Source organism: Glarea lozoyensis (assembly GCF_000409485.1).
Source record: "Glarea lozoyensis ATCC 20868 chromosome Unknown GLAREA7, whole genome shotgun sequence".
Taxonomy (NCBI): domain Eukaryota; kingdom Fungi; phylum Ascomycota; class Leotiomycetes; order Helotiales; family Helotiaceae; genus Glarea; species Glarea lozoyensis.
In genome coordinates this window covers 2,887,206-2,903,170 of record NW_007361002.1, presented here as the reverse complement: position 1 = coordinate 2,903,170, position 15,965 = coordinate 2,887,206, and the positions used below count along the sequence as shown (strand labels likewise).

Here is a 15,965-nt window from a genome sequence, read left to right as displayed (position 1 = left end):
GTTTCTTGCAGCAGTTTAGTCATATTAGAAGTGATTCCAGCAGCCGAGTTCTATATCGTGAAATCAAATAAGAAAATTTTAGGCTCAATATTCTTGCAAGGAATTATTAATGCTAGTCTATCATTTCACTCAAACTCTCATACAACTATCGCTCGGGTTATGAAGTCTATCATCTACTAGCACAAAGCCTGATCCGTAGTCACCAATCAACAAATTCACTTTTTCGTCACTTCAACAGTCTCCACTGTAGGCTGGAGAAGGAAGGTCAGCGACTTTATCAAAATATAAATGAAGTGTGAAACTCACCTTCTCCTCTGAATGAACTTCCTTTTCTTCTTCGATTTCATTGAGCTTTTCCTCCGACAACCTCAATGGGCCAACACAAACATACTCCTCGAATTTCCTCGCACCAAGTTTTGCCTCGAACTGCAAGGAATGTCAGTGAGATTCACAACATGCACTTAGATCCAATTGATATTTATCAACGAAAACACCTGACTTACCATCTCATCAACCTCTTCTAGCTTCCTCCCCTTAACCTCAGGTAAGAAAAAGAACACCCAAACGGCCGTGATGATAGCAGAAGGAAACCAGATGAACCCATATCGTGGACCCCAGTTCAATGAAAGCGGGTTAATAAAGTACGGAGCGGTGAATTGAGTAAGCCATGCGAAGAAGAATCCGATTGCAGCTGAGAGACCGAATGTATAACTTCGGAGACGTTGTGATGGAATTTCTCCGCCTGTCAACCATGCGTATGGTGAGACCATTCCCTGGAAAGGCAAATTAGTTTCGAGAAATCTAAAGAAATTTGTGGCATAAAGCTTACGTTGTAGCTCATCATGTATAGACAAGAAAGTGCTACGAGCACTTTACCGGTTTTCTTTGTTCCAGGGTTTTTATGGTAGGTAATCGCGATAATCAGCTGAAGAATACCGCATGTGACCAATCCTGACATCAGAAGAACACGGCGTCGACCGTAACGAACCACAATCAAGGAATTTATGGCAAGTGCGAGGAGTCCGAGAGTACTAAGTACGCAACTCATACCGAAAGGGTTAGACACCTTCGCCATGGTGAAGAAATACGCTTTGTATGCTGACGAAAATTGTAAGTATGTGACAGTATCGAAATGGGGACGACTTTGAGAAGATCAAAAACTTACCAATGATAAACATAGAACCAGTCGCCGCTTGCGTAGTAACACCACAAACAGCAATGATAGTCCTCCGTCTATCGATCGGATTTCGGAACAAATCTACAACGCCAACACCTCTACTGAGTTCTCTTTCTCTTTCGATAGCAGCTACAATAATAGCTGCTTCGTCCTCGACATCTGTACCATCTGGTCGTAGTCGCGCCAGAGACTTTACACCTTCCTCTCGTTTCCCTTGTAGAAGCAGCCATCGAGGCGATTCTGGGATAAAGAACAGAGCGATTGACATAACCGCCGGCACGACATAGATAATACCAAGAGGAATGAGGTATGCTGACTTTCCCAAATTCTTCGCAGTAGCGTAATCAATAATAGTTCCAATCAACGTCCCCTACCACCGTCAGTACTTCACTACCAACATATCTCAAACAACAAAACTCACAAACGACGTCCCAAACTGAAAAGCAGTCAAAAACAACCCCCTAAACTTAGCAGGACTACTCTCCTGAATATACAGCTGCGAAAAAGTCATGAACAGGCCATTCGCCAATCCATTCAAGAATCGTCCTGCATAAAGCACTTTAATATGTTCCGTCGTCATCATGATGATATTCGAGACGCAACAGATGATACAAGCAAGCCATAAGGCGTGACGACGGCCAAATTTAATGGCGATCCAACCCGCGGTGAAGGAACTGACGAAGGCACCAAGGGTCATGAGAGAGGAGATGAGTTGCTGGCGCTCGGTTGTGAGATTCCATCCACTTGGTGTTTTGGGAGCGCGGAAGCCGAAGACCTGAATTTTACAGTCAGTTTGACCTCTTAAATCTCTTTGGGTTGTAAGTTTATGAGTTCCTACCGAAAGAAACCCAGGCATAGCCTGCAACCCGCCAATAAGACCAAAATCCACCCCATACTGAAAACTCGCCATGATCACCACCGCATTCGCAAAAAACACGCGGCGATTCGCCGATATCGTTTCCTTATCATCCGACATCTTGACTCGATTTCTTATGGCAAATTCCACAATGAGAACCAGAAATCGAGGGCTTTTTGTTTGTTGTAGTCGGTATATACATGCCCATCCACTCAACCATTGCGGGGTAGTGGGTTTGATGCAAGTCCCATATTGCATATCCTTATTTGCCGAAGCTAGATGGAATACCACCTTGTGCATCTTTACCAGCTTGGTTTTGTATGGGTGTGGGGCTTCTTGACTGCTGACCACCATTGTTTATGATGATTTGGCAAATCACGGGGTTGATGGGTGAGGGATGGTGATTCGTGGGTGGATATTGATTGGGATATCAGGCTATTTATTTTGAGTGTTTGGAATCCTGGGTGGTGAATTGAGAAGAAGTGAAATGTATTTGGATTGCAGAACATTTTGCAATCCAACGTCCTTCACGGTATGTCAGACTTCAATTCGCTCCGTCTGAGCGGATGAAGAAAATAGGGACTTAAGCTTTTGTTTAAAATACAGACAGTTTAAACCTTCTCCGTTGGCCTTTGCTAAAGTCTCAAATTCTTTTGTTTAGGTGTCAAGATATTGGAAGATGACGCTAATATGATTTCATCAGGGAAGAATCAAAGACTACAAGCTGCTGAGTTTTAGCTGGTTCACACTTAAATGCCTTTTATTTAAGAGTAGTTTTAGCTGTTTACATAATTGTTAGAATTCTGGTTGCTGTCCACTTGAATCATAACTATTTCACCGATCTAGAACATGATTGCCGACCATGTCAGACAAAAGCTAGTATACACCCATCCAAGTGTTTCGAGAACCCGACGAGAGTTTTGGTCTTCATTTGAAGTAGGGCTATGAAACTCCCAGGGATTGTAAAAATGACTTTTGTTGATGTCTACTTCATGCACACAGTTCGAACGAATTAGTGATGACCGGGTCTTCCGAATCCGTACTTCTCAAAACGAGCCGATCACTTATGATTTTTTATGAATTATTTATCTTCAGGAATCAAAATCTAGTGGTTTGCTCTCCATTCCAAAAGTCAAGTTAATGGGGAGTCCACGGATGTGTTATGGTACAGCAGCAGATATTCCAAATCTCCAATGGAGATTTGGAATATAGATTAATAGGTTAGACAGGTATGATAAGAAAGATAAGCACAGCAATAGATTTTATTATTCTATTACTATGATCCAGTCCGAAAGCAACGAACGCCATTAAGTTTGCACACTAACGAAACGTTGAGTATATGCTGGATGATCAGACATTGAAATACAGTTGGTTGGGTCATTTCAATCCATAGACTCCTAAACCAATCGATGAGAACGAAACTTGATTCTTCGTACTCATCTCACATCTGCGCGCGAATTGTCTTTCCAGAAACACATATTCCACGATAAGCTCGGGTCCTTCAACCAGTTTTATCGGCATCCAACAGTCTCTCTCTTTTTGATATCCGTTCCGAACGTCGCAATTTATTTGCTGTCTTTTCCCTAGAACGCTTCACACTGTCATCATGTTCCTCCGACAACAACACCCTGCGTATATCAATGACAGTCTGAACCTCTGGAGCAGGATTTTCCTGCAACCTAGTTTCCGAATCCCTATCGTTGCAATTAACTTCCGCTTCGCACCACCAGGTGAGGCCCTCGGTTCTTGTTTCTTTCAGACAAAAATGGCTGACTTCGTCTGGAAAGACGCTCTGGATCTCAGGGCTTAAGTCAAACTTATTTATCTTCTCCACGAAGAATGCCGCCATATCCCGGCGCTCGCTTAAGATGGGAGGCTCCCAATCACCGCTGTAGTCGTATAAAAGCTGCAAGTTGTCTATCCTTCCAGCAATCAGCATCCTGAGGAAATTCGGAACGACGATCGGGTAGAAGAAGCCGTGCAACTCGTCTAATAGTGCACACAATGCAACTTCCTTTAGGCACGGGAGTTGAGAGTCAAGAAGCTGGATGATACGCGACTTCTTGTACTTGTGGTAGTCAATCTCAAGGTCGGGGGTAGCGTAAGGGTACACGCGATTTAGACCCAGGCCGTACGGGGGCAACTGACTGACGCTCCTGAACGGTTCGGCCGCTTCAAGTGTGAGTTTCGTCTGACAATATTCGGAGAAAAAGTCGAGGTCATCCGAGACCAGATGCTCTCCCAAAACAATAGACCTGATGTTCTTGAGAAATGCCGCCGACGTAGTTTCCAGAAAGCTGTAGATTTCGTAAGGATGACAATCAAACTCGAACTTGTGAGCTGCCAAAAGTTTGAGAAAATTTTGCTGATGGCTGATCCTCTCGAATCGTGCTTCCAACAATACCAGATAGAATTGTGGCTCTCAAGTCATCAATTATATGTCTGGCCTCTTCGCACACTTGTTTATTCGCGAAAATAAACCTGCCATTTCTTGCAAATGTTGCGAAACTCACATTTTCGCATCTGGGAGGCCCGGGTGGAGGAGCGACACCGTCTTCGGGGAAGTAAAAGTCGAAAAGTTTCTGTATATATGCTGTTCTATCCAGACGCTCTTCCCCATCGGTGCGGTAGCCATTTATTGCAAACGTTCCGAAAGTCACTTTTTTGCATATGGGAGGCGTAGGCGGAGGTCCGACGCCAATATTGAGCAAAAGGAAGTTGGTATAATTCTGCATGTACTCTGCTGTATCACAAAACTCCTCGCCGTAATTGAGGCGGTAGCCATGCTGGAGAGACATTGGCCGGGTGTCCACGGAAAACAATACTGTTGGTTCCAAAACTAGAGTCCAGATCATGTCTCGAATCTCGCGTGGTAGTTTTAATAGCCAACAAGGTTCATTGTCGCTACTGTTGTCGTGTGATTCGGGTGAGCTCATAATGCATCCGTCAGTCTGGTTCAAAGGTTTGCGGATCCGGCGAAGTAACATTGTTGGTGTTAAGGAGAGAAGTTGTTGTGGAGGAAACAACGCGGAAGACGCGATCAGAGACAGAAACAGAGTGGGCAAAAAAACGAAGATCTGGTTTGCATAATCTACTCCACATCTTTCCTAGTGAATATGATAGTTTTATATGTGATGTAAAATAATAGGCTAAATGTGAAGTGAACTTGTATTCTCGTAAACATTCACCTAGGGCTTTACTAAATCTAGTTCATAAATTTGATATTCCCAGGCTCGCGGTGGACAAAATAAGTGGTAGTCGAAGCAGGATATTTCTTCGATTAAGTTGACGAAATATCGGCATTCAGCGGATTAACTTGGAACAATATAACTTATTTCGTCAATTATTACACGTAAATGCGTCTGTTTGAAGTCGACTGATTAAGTCTCAAAATTAGTAGGCAGGTAACTGACAACTTATTTCGTCCTCCGCGAGCTTCCCTACACCCCCCCATTTTCCTCGCAAACACAACGATCCTCCCCCCCTCAATACAACGATCAACATCCCGCAAAACCTTTCCAACACGAACGTACGACCAGACCAGACAACTCCACCACGCAAGGGATTTCGAGCTCTCGTGACACCCCTCAACAGAACCGACATCTCTTCCAAACATCCCAGACAACGTAGCCAACCAGAAATAAAAACATTCCCTTCCTCGAGACCCCATCGATCCCCCAAATCCCCAACATCTCGCCGAAGAAAAAAACTCGCGCGTCTCCTACCAAAAAGCCCCCCCTACCTCATAAATCCCATCACCCAACCCAACCCAACCCAACTCGTGCGTGCCCTCTTCCTCATCTGCCCCCACGAGAAAAAGAGAAAAAAAAATCCGGAATTTGGGAATACCCATATCCAACATACAAATACCTCACAAGAATCCCCCCTCCCCCCCCTCCCCAAAAAACAACCCAATGATAGAACTCACGTACGAGCTCACGACCAAACAAAAAACGCCCTGACGTTTGTACAACCCACTCATACCAACAAGCTCACTCGAGATGCTCAGCTTCCATTCCGGTATTAGAAGAGCCCATCCGTGATACGAACCGACCTGCCTCTCAACGAAATCCTCCCATCATCTCATCAACCACGCTTCCAAGCACAGCTAGTAGGGCACACGTTTAAACACAGCAACCAAGCCATAAAGTAAAAGTAAAGAGTTATTTGTAAAGATAGTGTATTCTCAATATCAACAGTTTCTTAAAAAACTACCAACCCCCCATTCAACACACCGCGCAGCAAGCTAGCCCCTCTATACTATATGTATGATACTACAAGCCAAGCCACCCTGTAACTTCTCTGACCCAACACAATGGGGCAATTCTATACCGATCTCAAGTTCTCTACTGACTGCCTGCCTTAGCACAAATAGGTATCATCCTCCACCTCGACCACTGCTGGACGATCCAGTTATTATCGTCCCTTTATCTCGCCATCTCCATGCTTAAACCTCTTAACTTTGCACGCTCCCACAAACGTATGCAGATACCAAAAAATAAATAAATGCCGCAAATGAAAACCAACAAAAAGCTGTCTGTATGCATGTATGCACCACCACTACGCTCGACTAAACACACCACCATGCGAAACCATACGAAAAGGGAAAAAAGTAGCTTCAAAAAGCACAAGAAACTCCAATTTTATGGGTATTAAGAGGAGGGTATTGGAAAAGTGCAAGATAACAAGAAAGGTATCGAGGGTCGAATGACGAGGGAAATTATCGCGGGTGTCTGGATAGCAGGCGAAGACGATGATATGCTGAGAGGATGGAAAGGAGGATGCAAAAGGTCCTATGTACGTTCTTTGCGTTGTATCGTAAACTTGATTGAGATCGATATTCAGAGGTCGGATATGGTTAGGTGTGTCGATAGTGGTTTTCACTGATTGACAGAGACATGAATTCGTAGGAAATGTTGTTTCGGTGTTATAGTTGTCTCGAAATTTATATTCGGATAATGATCATGATGAATGTGCTCATATGCGATCGTGTTGTCATGTTGTTTTGTGTTGGTGTGTATTAGGTCAATGCGTATTTCATTGCCATTAAAAGAGTGTGGTCGAGGATTCCCGATCCAAGAAAGAAATTATCCCAAATCATTACCCCAACACAAGTAATGATTGAGATGTTATTGGGAAGAAGAAAAATTCCGCTTGAGAGTCAAAATTGTATGCCAATACAATGCCCGAGCAAATAGAAAATTGGATGCCCGGTCAATCTGTCAAAGATGAATCGTGACAAACTGATCCAATGCTTCGAGGGCGAATCAAGTATTTCGAAAGGTTGCACAGATCTAGGGAGCAAGACCTGCCGCATCTATTAGATGATGATAACGGAGAAACCAAAAACGCCATTCGGAAAGATGCCATGAAACTCCGAATCCAATGCAAGGGTTGGTTATTAGTATGATACCATGCGTCGTGCATGTCCTCGATCGTAATTTAGACAAGGTGATGAAGTCATGTCCATCATCATCAAGTCGCAGCTCGCTGTGGTTCTGGATCTATTTGGGGCGGTTGGGCTGTCGTCAACTCCACCTTGACCAAAAGCAAAGGTCTGAGCACGGGATAGTTTGGATCGGTTCTGTCGTAATCTACCCATTTCCCTCTCGCAGGTGTAAGCATGCTCCTTGGCATCCATCTCGACGTAGTTCTGGGGGAAGCACCGTTCGCGGTGTTGGGAGAAAAAGGTACTGTATCCACCGTCAAGGATGTACACTTCTGGGTAGGTGAGCTTGGGATATTGCTCAATGTTAGTGGTACGGTCTTGTTTGCGCACATGACGGGCCATGATGGGTGCACGATGAGCAGAGTACTCGCAGTGGAAAATTAAAAGAGTCTTTCCAGGAAGGGCGGCTTCGAACAATTGGCCAGCGAGAAGCTCTTTATCGTTGTAATTGACCGCTCCATCAATGTGACCGCCATCAAACTCGTATTCGAACCTGCAGTCAATGACCATACGCTGGTCGTAAGTCCCGTCAAACTTTCCATCAAGCACCTCGAGCAGCGTATCCTTGGTGATTCTAGGAATGCTATCTGGTTGACCTTCTTGAAAGAAATGTGGCAGCTGTGGTTGGTGAAGCTCATCAACATCCATAACAGTCTGTAAATTACTTGGTACAGGTGCCTCCTCTGCCTTGGCCTTCATGATATCCCCTGGGTGTTCAAACATGCTCAACGATCTTCGAAACTGTTTCCTTGGTCGGATCAATGGATTCGAAGGACGGCGCGTGTGGCTCCCAATAGGGGAGCCGTTGGTCCTCGAGTTCCCATTCATACTTCCAAAAGGCCGAGTTGCTCTTGGAGGTCCCATAATTGACACCGACGGGCTGTTGGCGGACTGTGGGCGACGTTCTTGTGGAGGTGATTCCATAAAACATTCACCCAACGACATTGACGTCGATGTGGACAATTTACTGCTTCCAGCACCGAAGCGGAAGGGAGGTAATTGTTCGGGATTGCGAGTGGGAAGGGAATTGGTCGAGAAGCCCTTTGTCCTTGTCAGGGACGGTCGAAGTAATATAGACTTTCTTCGTCTGAAATTCAAAATTAGCTATCATAAAAAAAGACAGAGTGTTGGAATGTGTAATTACTCCATGGCATTTGTAGGTCTCGGAGCTTCCACCACCGGCCGTGGAGGCGAGGAGGGCATTACTTCTTCGGGAGTCTCAAGCTCGGGTGTATGTCCGGGCGTTGGAGATTGAATTTCGATTCCAGCAAAATAAGGCTGTTTGTGAGGTAACGGCGATATGTCCATTCGCTCTTCCAACCCTGGGGAGGATGATGGTATTGGGGGTGTCGTAACACAATCTATAAACCAATTAACTTCCGTCCCACCATGTATATGTGCGTTGTATAAATTACCCCGACCATCAATTGTTCCAAAAAGATTCGATGTGAAGAGCGACCGACGTGGGGTGGGTAGCTGAGGACTGATAAATCAATTAGCAAAGCTGCAAACGGAAATGGAAATTCCCAACGTACCTCATATCGATGTGGAAGTTCTGTGAAAGGTCTGCTGCCAGACTAGCTGTTGGGGAAGAGCCGCGGACCGGTCTCATACTAAAATAATCCGGCTTGGATCTCTTCATGCTCAGATCCCGAAAGTTGAAAGCTCCAGGACCAAAGGATGGAGCACCCGACATGTGTGCGTGAGGATGCGAAGTATACATGTCACTGCGTCCCCATCCGTGCATGAAGGAAGGAGGCTGCATGGCAGCTAATGGTGAAGATGCCTCCATGATGGTGGGTGATAAGACGAAGGGGTGAGGGATTCGAAAACGTCTGCATTCAACTGATCAATTGTCCAACTCGATGTCTGTTCCACTGCAGGGAATTTTTATCGAAAGAGGAAATCGTAATTGTTTTCGACGTTTTCGACGGAGGCTCGAAGAGTTCGGCGGGAGGGCTGACTACGACGAGTGCGAGGGGGATGAAGCGTAACTATCCAACGTTGCTGCAAAGCAGATGATAAGAAAGCAGAAAGGCGAATGACTTTTTTCTTCTGCAAGACCCGGACGGACGGTTGGTTGGGTGAAGCTATTGGAATGTCCTGTACATCGAGACCTGGGGATCGTCGTGCGTGAGGTATGCGGGAGTGGTGGTTTTCGGATTTGGTGGCTGATCCGTCTGGCTGCTGGTGTTAGTAGAGAGACCGGAGTGTCGAATTGCACATGTAATTGAACGAAAGGCTGGGAACTGTCCTATCGTAATGTACAATGGCTGCCGGTGAGGAGTTGAGGAGGATGAAGTCTCGTGAAGAGGTTCGAGAGGTGGGTGAGCGAGTGAGAAGTAGTCGGGCGAGGTTATTAAAACGAAGGATTCCAAACCTTGGTTGGTAGGTGGATTTGAGCGGGTCGTGTTGTCGGGACGATTTGGCTTTTTTTGGCTGACGCTGCTCGCTCTTGGAGACCGGGGGGAGGGGGGTTGTTCTGCACTCAGCATCCGCATCTCACAAGCTGCAACGCAAGCGACGGCCGTCTCCAGCAGAATTGGTCGAATCACTAAGAGCTGCTAGCCGTTCCTTGCATCTGCTCGTCTTCGACCCTCGTTCACGCTCACAATTCATGCTCAAGCGCAAGCGCAACACCAGGCAGGGGTTCTACAGGTCGCAGTGAGATCAGGCCCTGGCCCCCCCCGGCGGACTGGCCAGGCTATTGTATGGGCCTCGCACGCCCTGTAAACGCTGCCATCGGGGATCGCTGAGCGTCAGGAGGTCGCTTTTCAGGCTATTTGTTTCCTTGAAATAGAGATGGCCGTTTGGAGAGCCTCTGGCCTTGGACAACCCGATTGCGTACAGCTTCTACGATGTTTTGGCGTCCCAGATGCGGCAACCAAGTAACCAAGGTGGTTGTTTTGGTCGGTTGCCCTATGGACGGTTATGCAGCTCTTGCAGCTATTGCATATGCAAGAGGAGCATCAAACCTGACTTACTTGACCAACGTCACTAGTCACACGATTTGTACCGAGAAGCGCAGTTTTCAAAGGCCATTTCTCTCCATCTCCACGTGCCTTGATCCGTAGCTTTGTCTGCTTAGTGCTGGCTTACGGTTCCGAGTCGTTTCTCACGTCAATCATCGTTGTCAAGTGGTCAAATCCCTCACAAACCCCCTGCTGGAACCCGTTCAAAATGTTTTAGCTTTCTCGTTGCTCCAGTGTTGAAGCTCCAGTCGACGAAATGCTCCAATCGCTCCATTTGGCGGGGATCTGGGTTGGGAAGGGGACTGTTTCCAGCGCTCAGCCGAGTAAGAAAAGCCCTGCTGTGCCTGGTGTAGGCTGTGAGGAAAGGTGGATTTTTGGAGACGAAAATCAACCGTCTGGTCCGCCTCAGGTCCAAGTGAACTTAGCAAAAACTTGTGAATTGTACATGAACAATCAAGAAGCATCTGATGCAGCTAGGAATTATCATTCGGGTGCTTGCATTCCCGCCAAAGCTACCTCAAGAGGCGGGCTCCGTACATCCCAAGCTTCAGGTCCATCCCACCCTCCATCCCATCTATCGATCCGTCTGCAGACCAAGTTTCCCCGTTCAAACCTTCTTGACACGCCGTCCTCTCTGGCATAAAACCGAAAAAGCACAAATGATGATGATGACTCCTTTGGGTAATTCACATCCCCAGTAAAAGATCCGTTTTTCTCGCTCGACTGCTCAGCTCAGACCCTTCGGACATTTTGTTGATGGTTCTATTGACCAGGCTGCGTTGCTATAGAAAGTCGAGAGGGATTCACAACCTCGCACCACGATTTCCTTGCCGTTTGTGCAAAGGAAAATGAGAAAACGAACTGCTGTCAATTCGTGACGGCCATCTACTTAAACCTCCAAACTCTCCTTTATATCACCCTCATCTCCCCTCTCGATCTCTCATTCCCCTCACGATCTCTCCAAATCAACACCACGGAAGACGCGAAGTAAATATTGACAATCGCGTCTCCCCCACCAAAACCACAGCTGAGCTCGGATCACCATCACGAAGCACCCCCCTCACCGCCAACTCAGAGCTCCCTTCCCAAAGCAGCAGCTGCAGCATCGGAACAATGTCATCCATCCTGCTCTTATCATACGGAGTACGGTTATCCAATGACAAGCTTAAATCCTTTCATCGCTTGCTTTCCCACCCAGCGTGACGCCCATCCAACAAGCCCAAAAGATACGCCTTACAGCCGCAGAAGGAATATGTGCGTGCCGCTAAGGGCGGGGGTCCTTGTTCATTCAGCTCTGCCCTTCCCTTCCCCTCCACACCTGAATTGCCCGAAGAGAGAAAACCTTTTTGCTCCTGTCCCGTTTTCGGGGTGGGCGAGTAGAATACCACATCTAATCTCATTAAACTGCAGTATAACCGCCAACCCAACATCTTCACTGACGTGCTGTTCGACCATGAAACAAATGTAACTCCCCTACCGACGACGTTCGTTCGGGCTCCCGGTCAACAACCGCCGTGCGCTGCGGGGAGACGGAGCTTCGATTGGAAGGGGAAGGAAAAGCCGTGGTTGACGAGGTTTTTCTTACTGGGCAACGGGGTTACGGATTGGCCTATGAAATGCGACGACGAGGTGAGAAGGCTCAGCCTCGTCGTTGGGTGACTGAGTGTGAGGTGAGGAAAATATGGAGACGGTGGAGAGGTCTAGAATCTTGCAGATGTCCGTCATGAGTTAGGGTGCATGTAATGCAGGTTTGTGGTGACGGATTGGGATGGCGTGGTGTTTATTTGAGATGTACTGTATACTTAGAAGAAGTATAGAAGTTTCTAGGGAAGTATACAACTTCATCATACGCAATTGAATTGAAATTGTCCTACACCTCGTGTGATAGTTGCGATTCAAATCAACCCAAAAACCCCAGAACTCACCGGGCAACTCACGAACGATTTCACCTCACAATTCATTCAATTCTACAACTCCTGACACTCAACCCTTCAAATGTGACTTTCTACTAGCAAAATCCGATTGAAATAGCTCCCTCTAACCGCATCCTAAAAACCGATCTCCCAAACTAGAAAACCTACATGTAAGGATATACCATCCATACAAAGGTACTGTACTTGTACATCCCATCAACTCCCGACCCGACCTCGAACCGACCATTTCGCACCACCAGAACCCTTCGAATTCACTCTGACAACCACGAACGAACCGACCCGACTTCGACCTCGCTTGGATTACCCATCCTGGCTCTGCACCTCAAAAACCTCCAACCCCACATCCCTATCCACTTCCCTTTTCCATACATATAATTGGCCATCTACCCGCCAAGAGCCGCACAGAATCTCGATCCCATTCATAGATTCCGATCAAGAGGTCGCACGCGTTGATGTCATTGTACTCGAGTATTGATTTTTTGGACAGCTGTCTGATGGGATTCCAAGGTTTTAGAATTGCCATGTTGAATAGGGTTTGTTCTAGAAATAAGTTGGAAGGATGGTAGTGTAAGGGGAAGTGGGATAGGGGTTGTTTTTGTTTACTTTTTGAGAAATGGGAGAGATGGAGATGGAGATGGAAAGACCCGAGGCAGATGGGAGACGTGGTGTTTTGAGGATGGAAATAGATGTGATTTTCGCACATATGGTGATATTGCAAGCGGTCGTAATAAGCTTAAGGGTAGAGGTAAGTTTTAATTCACGATCCGATTTATGATTAAAACACAAAACTCGCTACCTCGCATCGCCTAACTTTATTTACTTACCACAACCGACATTTTCTTATTTTTCGCACGCGCGAAATGCAACAAAACCCGCCACGCGTCTTCAGATCACGTAGTCACGAGACCGAAAAACCTCGGAAGATTTTATGGGAGATCGGAGGCTTGTGAATTGTGATGAGACATTTTTTATTCTCCTTGGGGGTTTTGTGAAATGTGATATCTTCCTGTCTGTATGGAGCTTGTCCGATTTTGGTATTTCGCAATGTTGATGGTTAGGTAGTGCGAATGACTTGACTGTCCTTCCTGCTATCACCACATAATCTTCATACCTTCCACCTTCACATTCACAATTATTCGCATTCACATTCATCTTTCAATTTTGCCTGAACCTCGGCCACCCTCTCGAGTGCCTGTAAGCCTCACGAGCAATTTGTTTCATCGCACCCAACGTCCAAGCCCTCCGGCCGTGCGCAGAAGCTCATCAACTTGATACCCCGTGCGTGATGCGGGGTTCGCAGCTTCGCATTTTTCTCATACGGAGTATCTGATGTGAGATGTGATATCGGGGTTACGGGGTGGGATTTTGGTGGTAAGGGTTTGGGGTGTGAGGTTTTGGTAAAGGGTGAGGGGTTCTAGGGTGTGAAACTTGTGACTTGGATGCTTGATGAGCTGATCTGGGGTGGGGAGATCGTGAAGGGGTTTGGGGTTGGGGATCGCGATCATGATCATGAGATGATTTTGAGATAAGAGTGTTTGGGAGGCCAAGGTGAGGAGATGTATTTGGTCGGTCGAGTGGGTTGAGGAGGGGTTATTAAGGCATAATTTGGTGGTGGGGGGGAATGTTTTATTTGTTATGCCGAAGTATTTCTACTGATCCTACGACGAAGCTCATGAGGTTCGCTTAGTGACGGTATAGATTTTGGATGAGAGGGATGGGATTTGGGTACGGCTTTGGAATTGTGGTTGTGGTCAGGTGTTGTTGTCGTAGTGTGTAGGTTTCAGATGACTGTCTAATGGGAGCAGTGTAAATTGGTAGGTGATACTATACATCATTTATGAGTACATTATTGAGAGTGTACTCGTTTTCTTCAATTCAAGGAACTGCAGGAAATACACTTACAACGTTTATGACTCCACGTCCTTCAACTCTGCTTAAAGAAAATGTATTTTCAGTCCGGATCAGAATTAATGTCCCCTTGGATTCTTACATCAAGCAAGATAGAATCTGAACTGGCAGTTGTCTAGATTATGGCTGTTCAATATCCAATGAAATACTGAACACTAATTATACGAATTTCATATCACATAAGTGACAATACCAATTTCCTACACCTCCTTAGCTCTCTCTCGATTTGAGCTTTTTTAAAACAACGGTTAGAACTAAATATTTCTAGAGTTGGCCGATAAGAATGAAGCCGTGAAACTCATGACCAGATGAAGACTGAAGGGAAATAAAGGGAGATTTTTAGGTGTTTTAATCTCACAATTTAATTTGAAAGGGCCATAAACTAATTCCCATACTATCTGCACTTCGAAGTTTGTTTATAGCATGTGGGAGGTATATATACACTAGTTTTACATTTATATATCTACCTCGATCTGTGTATTTTCTAAGCTAGAGCTGCTTTTGACCCGTCATACTCTTGTTTGATATTGAATTCTGTTTTGAATCGAGATTATGTATTATAAATAGCGAGGTTCGAATACGGCTCTCTTTATGTGGCCAGCGTCGCATATTGGCAAAGAGTCCGGCATTGTTCACTTTTGACAAGGCAAAAGAACAGATACCGATGTCAAGACATTCTCCAATCGTTTTGCGTGCACTGTGATCTACATAATTGTGTCTATAGAACGAATTCTTTGCCCCTCTTACTGGCTTTCGACGATCAGGTAGATTTCGAGGACATTATTCAATTTACTTTAGAAAGGTAGCAATTACCAATGTTTATTGGAGTATACGAACTCGAGAAAAAATTTCTTCGACGACGAATTATGCTTTTTGCGTTGTTTGAAAAAATGTATGGAATCATGACACTTACTTTTGTAAGTATCTACCTCGTCGTATCGGCTCGTAATTACACAACATATCTTGGGGAGTACTGGAATCGAATTCTTATGCGTAATTCAAGTGTTTTGAGCCTGTTCCAGGCTTGTGAAACCCATAGCTCACGAGGAAGTCTATACCACAGCGTACACATCCTATTCCTTCCACCTCCCAAGTGTACCTTTCCGCTCAGGCCTCTGATTTTGGAGCGAATAATGGAGCGATCTCAACGTAGAAGCGAAAAAGTAGATTCTTAAAGCTCCTCTATTGGCTAGACAGCTAAAAGCTGTGCAAATGTAGCCAAATATACTACTTTCCGTGGAATTAATGACCGCTAAAAAGCTTAAACCACCGCTTTCGGAGGCCTGAGCGGAACGGTGCTCCTGAAAGGGGGAAGGGATACTCCCGGAGGACAAAATAAGTGGCAGATAGGAAGCGAGAGGCTATGCGACACCTACTTTTCGATAGTAGAATTAATAGCGAGTACCTCTATTAAATTTCCTTAAACTTCGTACATATAACGAGAAATAGTTAGGTTATATATTTATAAACTTTTTATTATATAATATCTAGATTTTAAGGTGTAAAAGTAAGAGAAAGTGAGTATTATACTTTTGGCTGGTGTACACGGTCTGCCACTTATTTGTCCTCCAGAAGGGATAGTGCCTAGTAGCAGGTAGAAAGAATACCTAATCCGGTAAGAATATAAGACGTGAAACTCTGCTGGAGCCAGCGTTTTCAAGTCTTCGAG

General features: G+C 45.5%; 3 protein-coding genes across 3 annotated transcripts; all 3 read right to left on the bottom strand.

Moving 5' to 3' along the window:
- Nucleotides 1-215: 215 nt before the first annotated feature.
- On the bottom strand, nt 216-2,387 carry GLAREA_02132 (MFS general substrate transporter; the record flags this gene model as incomplete). The annotated part of the gene is made up of 6 exons (XM_008089348.1): nt 216-251; nt 307-426; nt 504-773; nt 830-1,098; nt 1,166-1,547; nt 1,599-2,387. 6 exons carry the CDS (start codon nt 2,385-2,387, stop codon nt 216-218), a joined length of 1,866 nt encoding a protein of 621 aa, XP_008087539.1.
- A 1,147-nt stretch (nt 2,388-3,534) lies between these two features.
- GLAREA_02131 (uncharacterized protein) lies at nt 3,535-5,020 on the bottom strand (the record flags this gene model as incomplete). Its single annotated transcript, XM_008089347.1, has 2 exons — nt 3,535-4,365; nt 4,547-5,020. The coding sequence occupies 2 exons, from the start codon at nt 5,018-5,020 to the stop codon at nt 3,535-3,537; spliced, it is 1,305 nt and encodes a 434-aa protein (XP_008087538.1).
- Nucleotides 5,021-7,434: 2,414 nt separating this feature from the next.
- Nucleotides 7,435-9,274, bottom strand: GLAREA_02130 (Rhodanese/Cell cycle control phosphatase; the record flags this gene model as incomplete). Its single annotated transcript, XM_008089346.1, has 3 exons — nt 7,435-8,569; nt 8,627-8,965; nt 9,018-9,274. 3 exons carry the CDS (start codon nt 9,272-9,274, stop codon nt 7,435-7,437), a joined length of 1,731 nt encoding a protein of 576 aa, XP_008087537.1.
- Between the last annotated feature and the right edge of the window lie 6,691 nt (nt 9,275-15,965).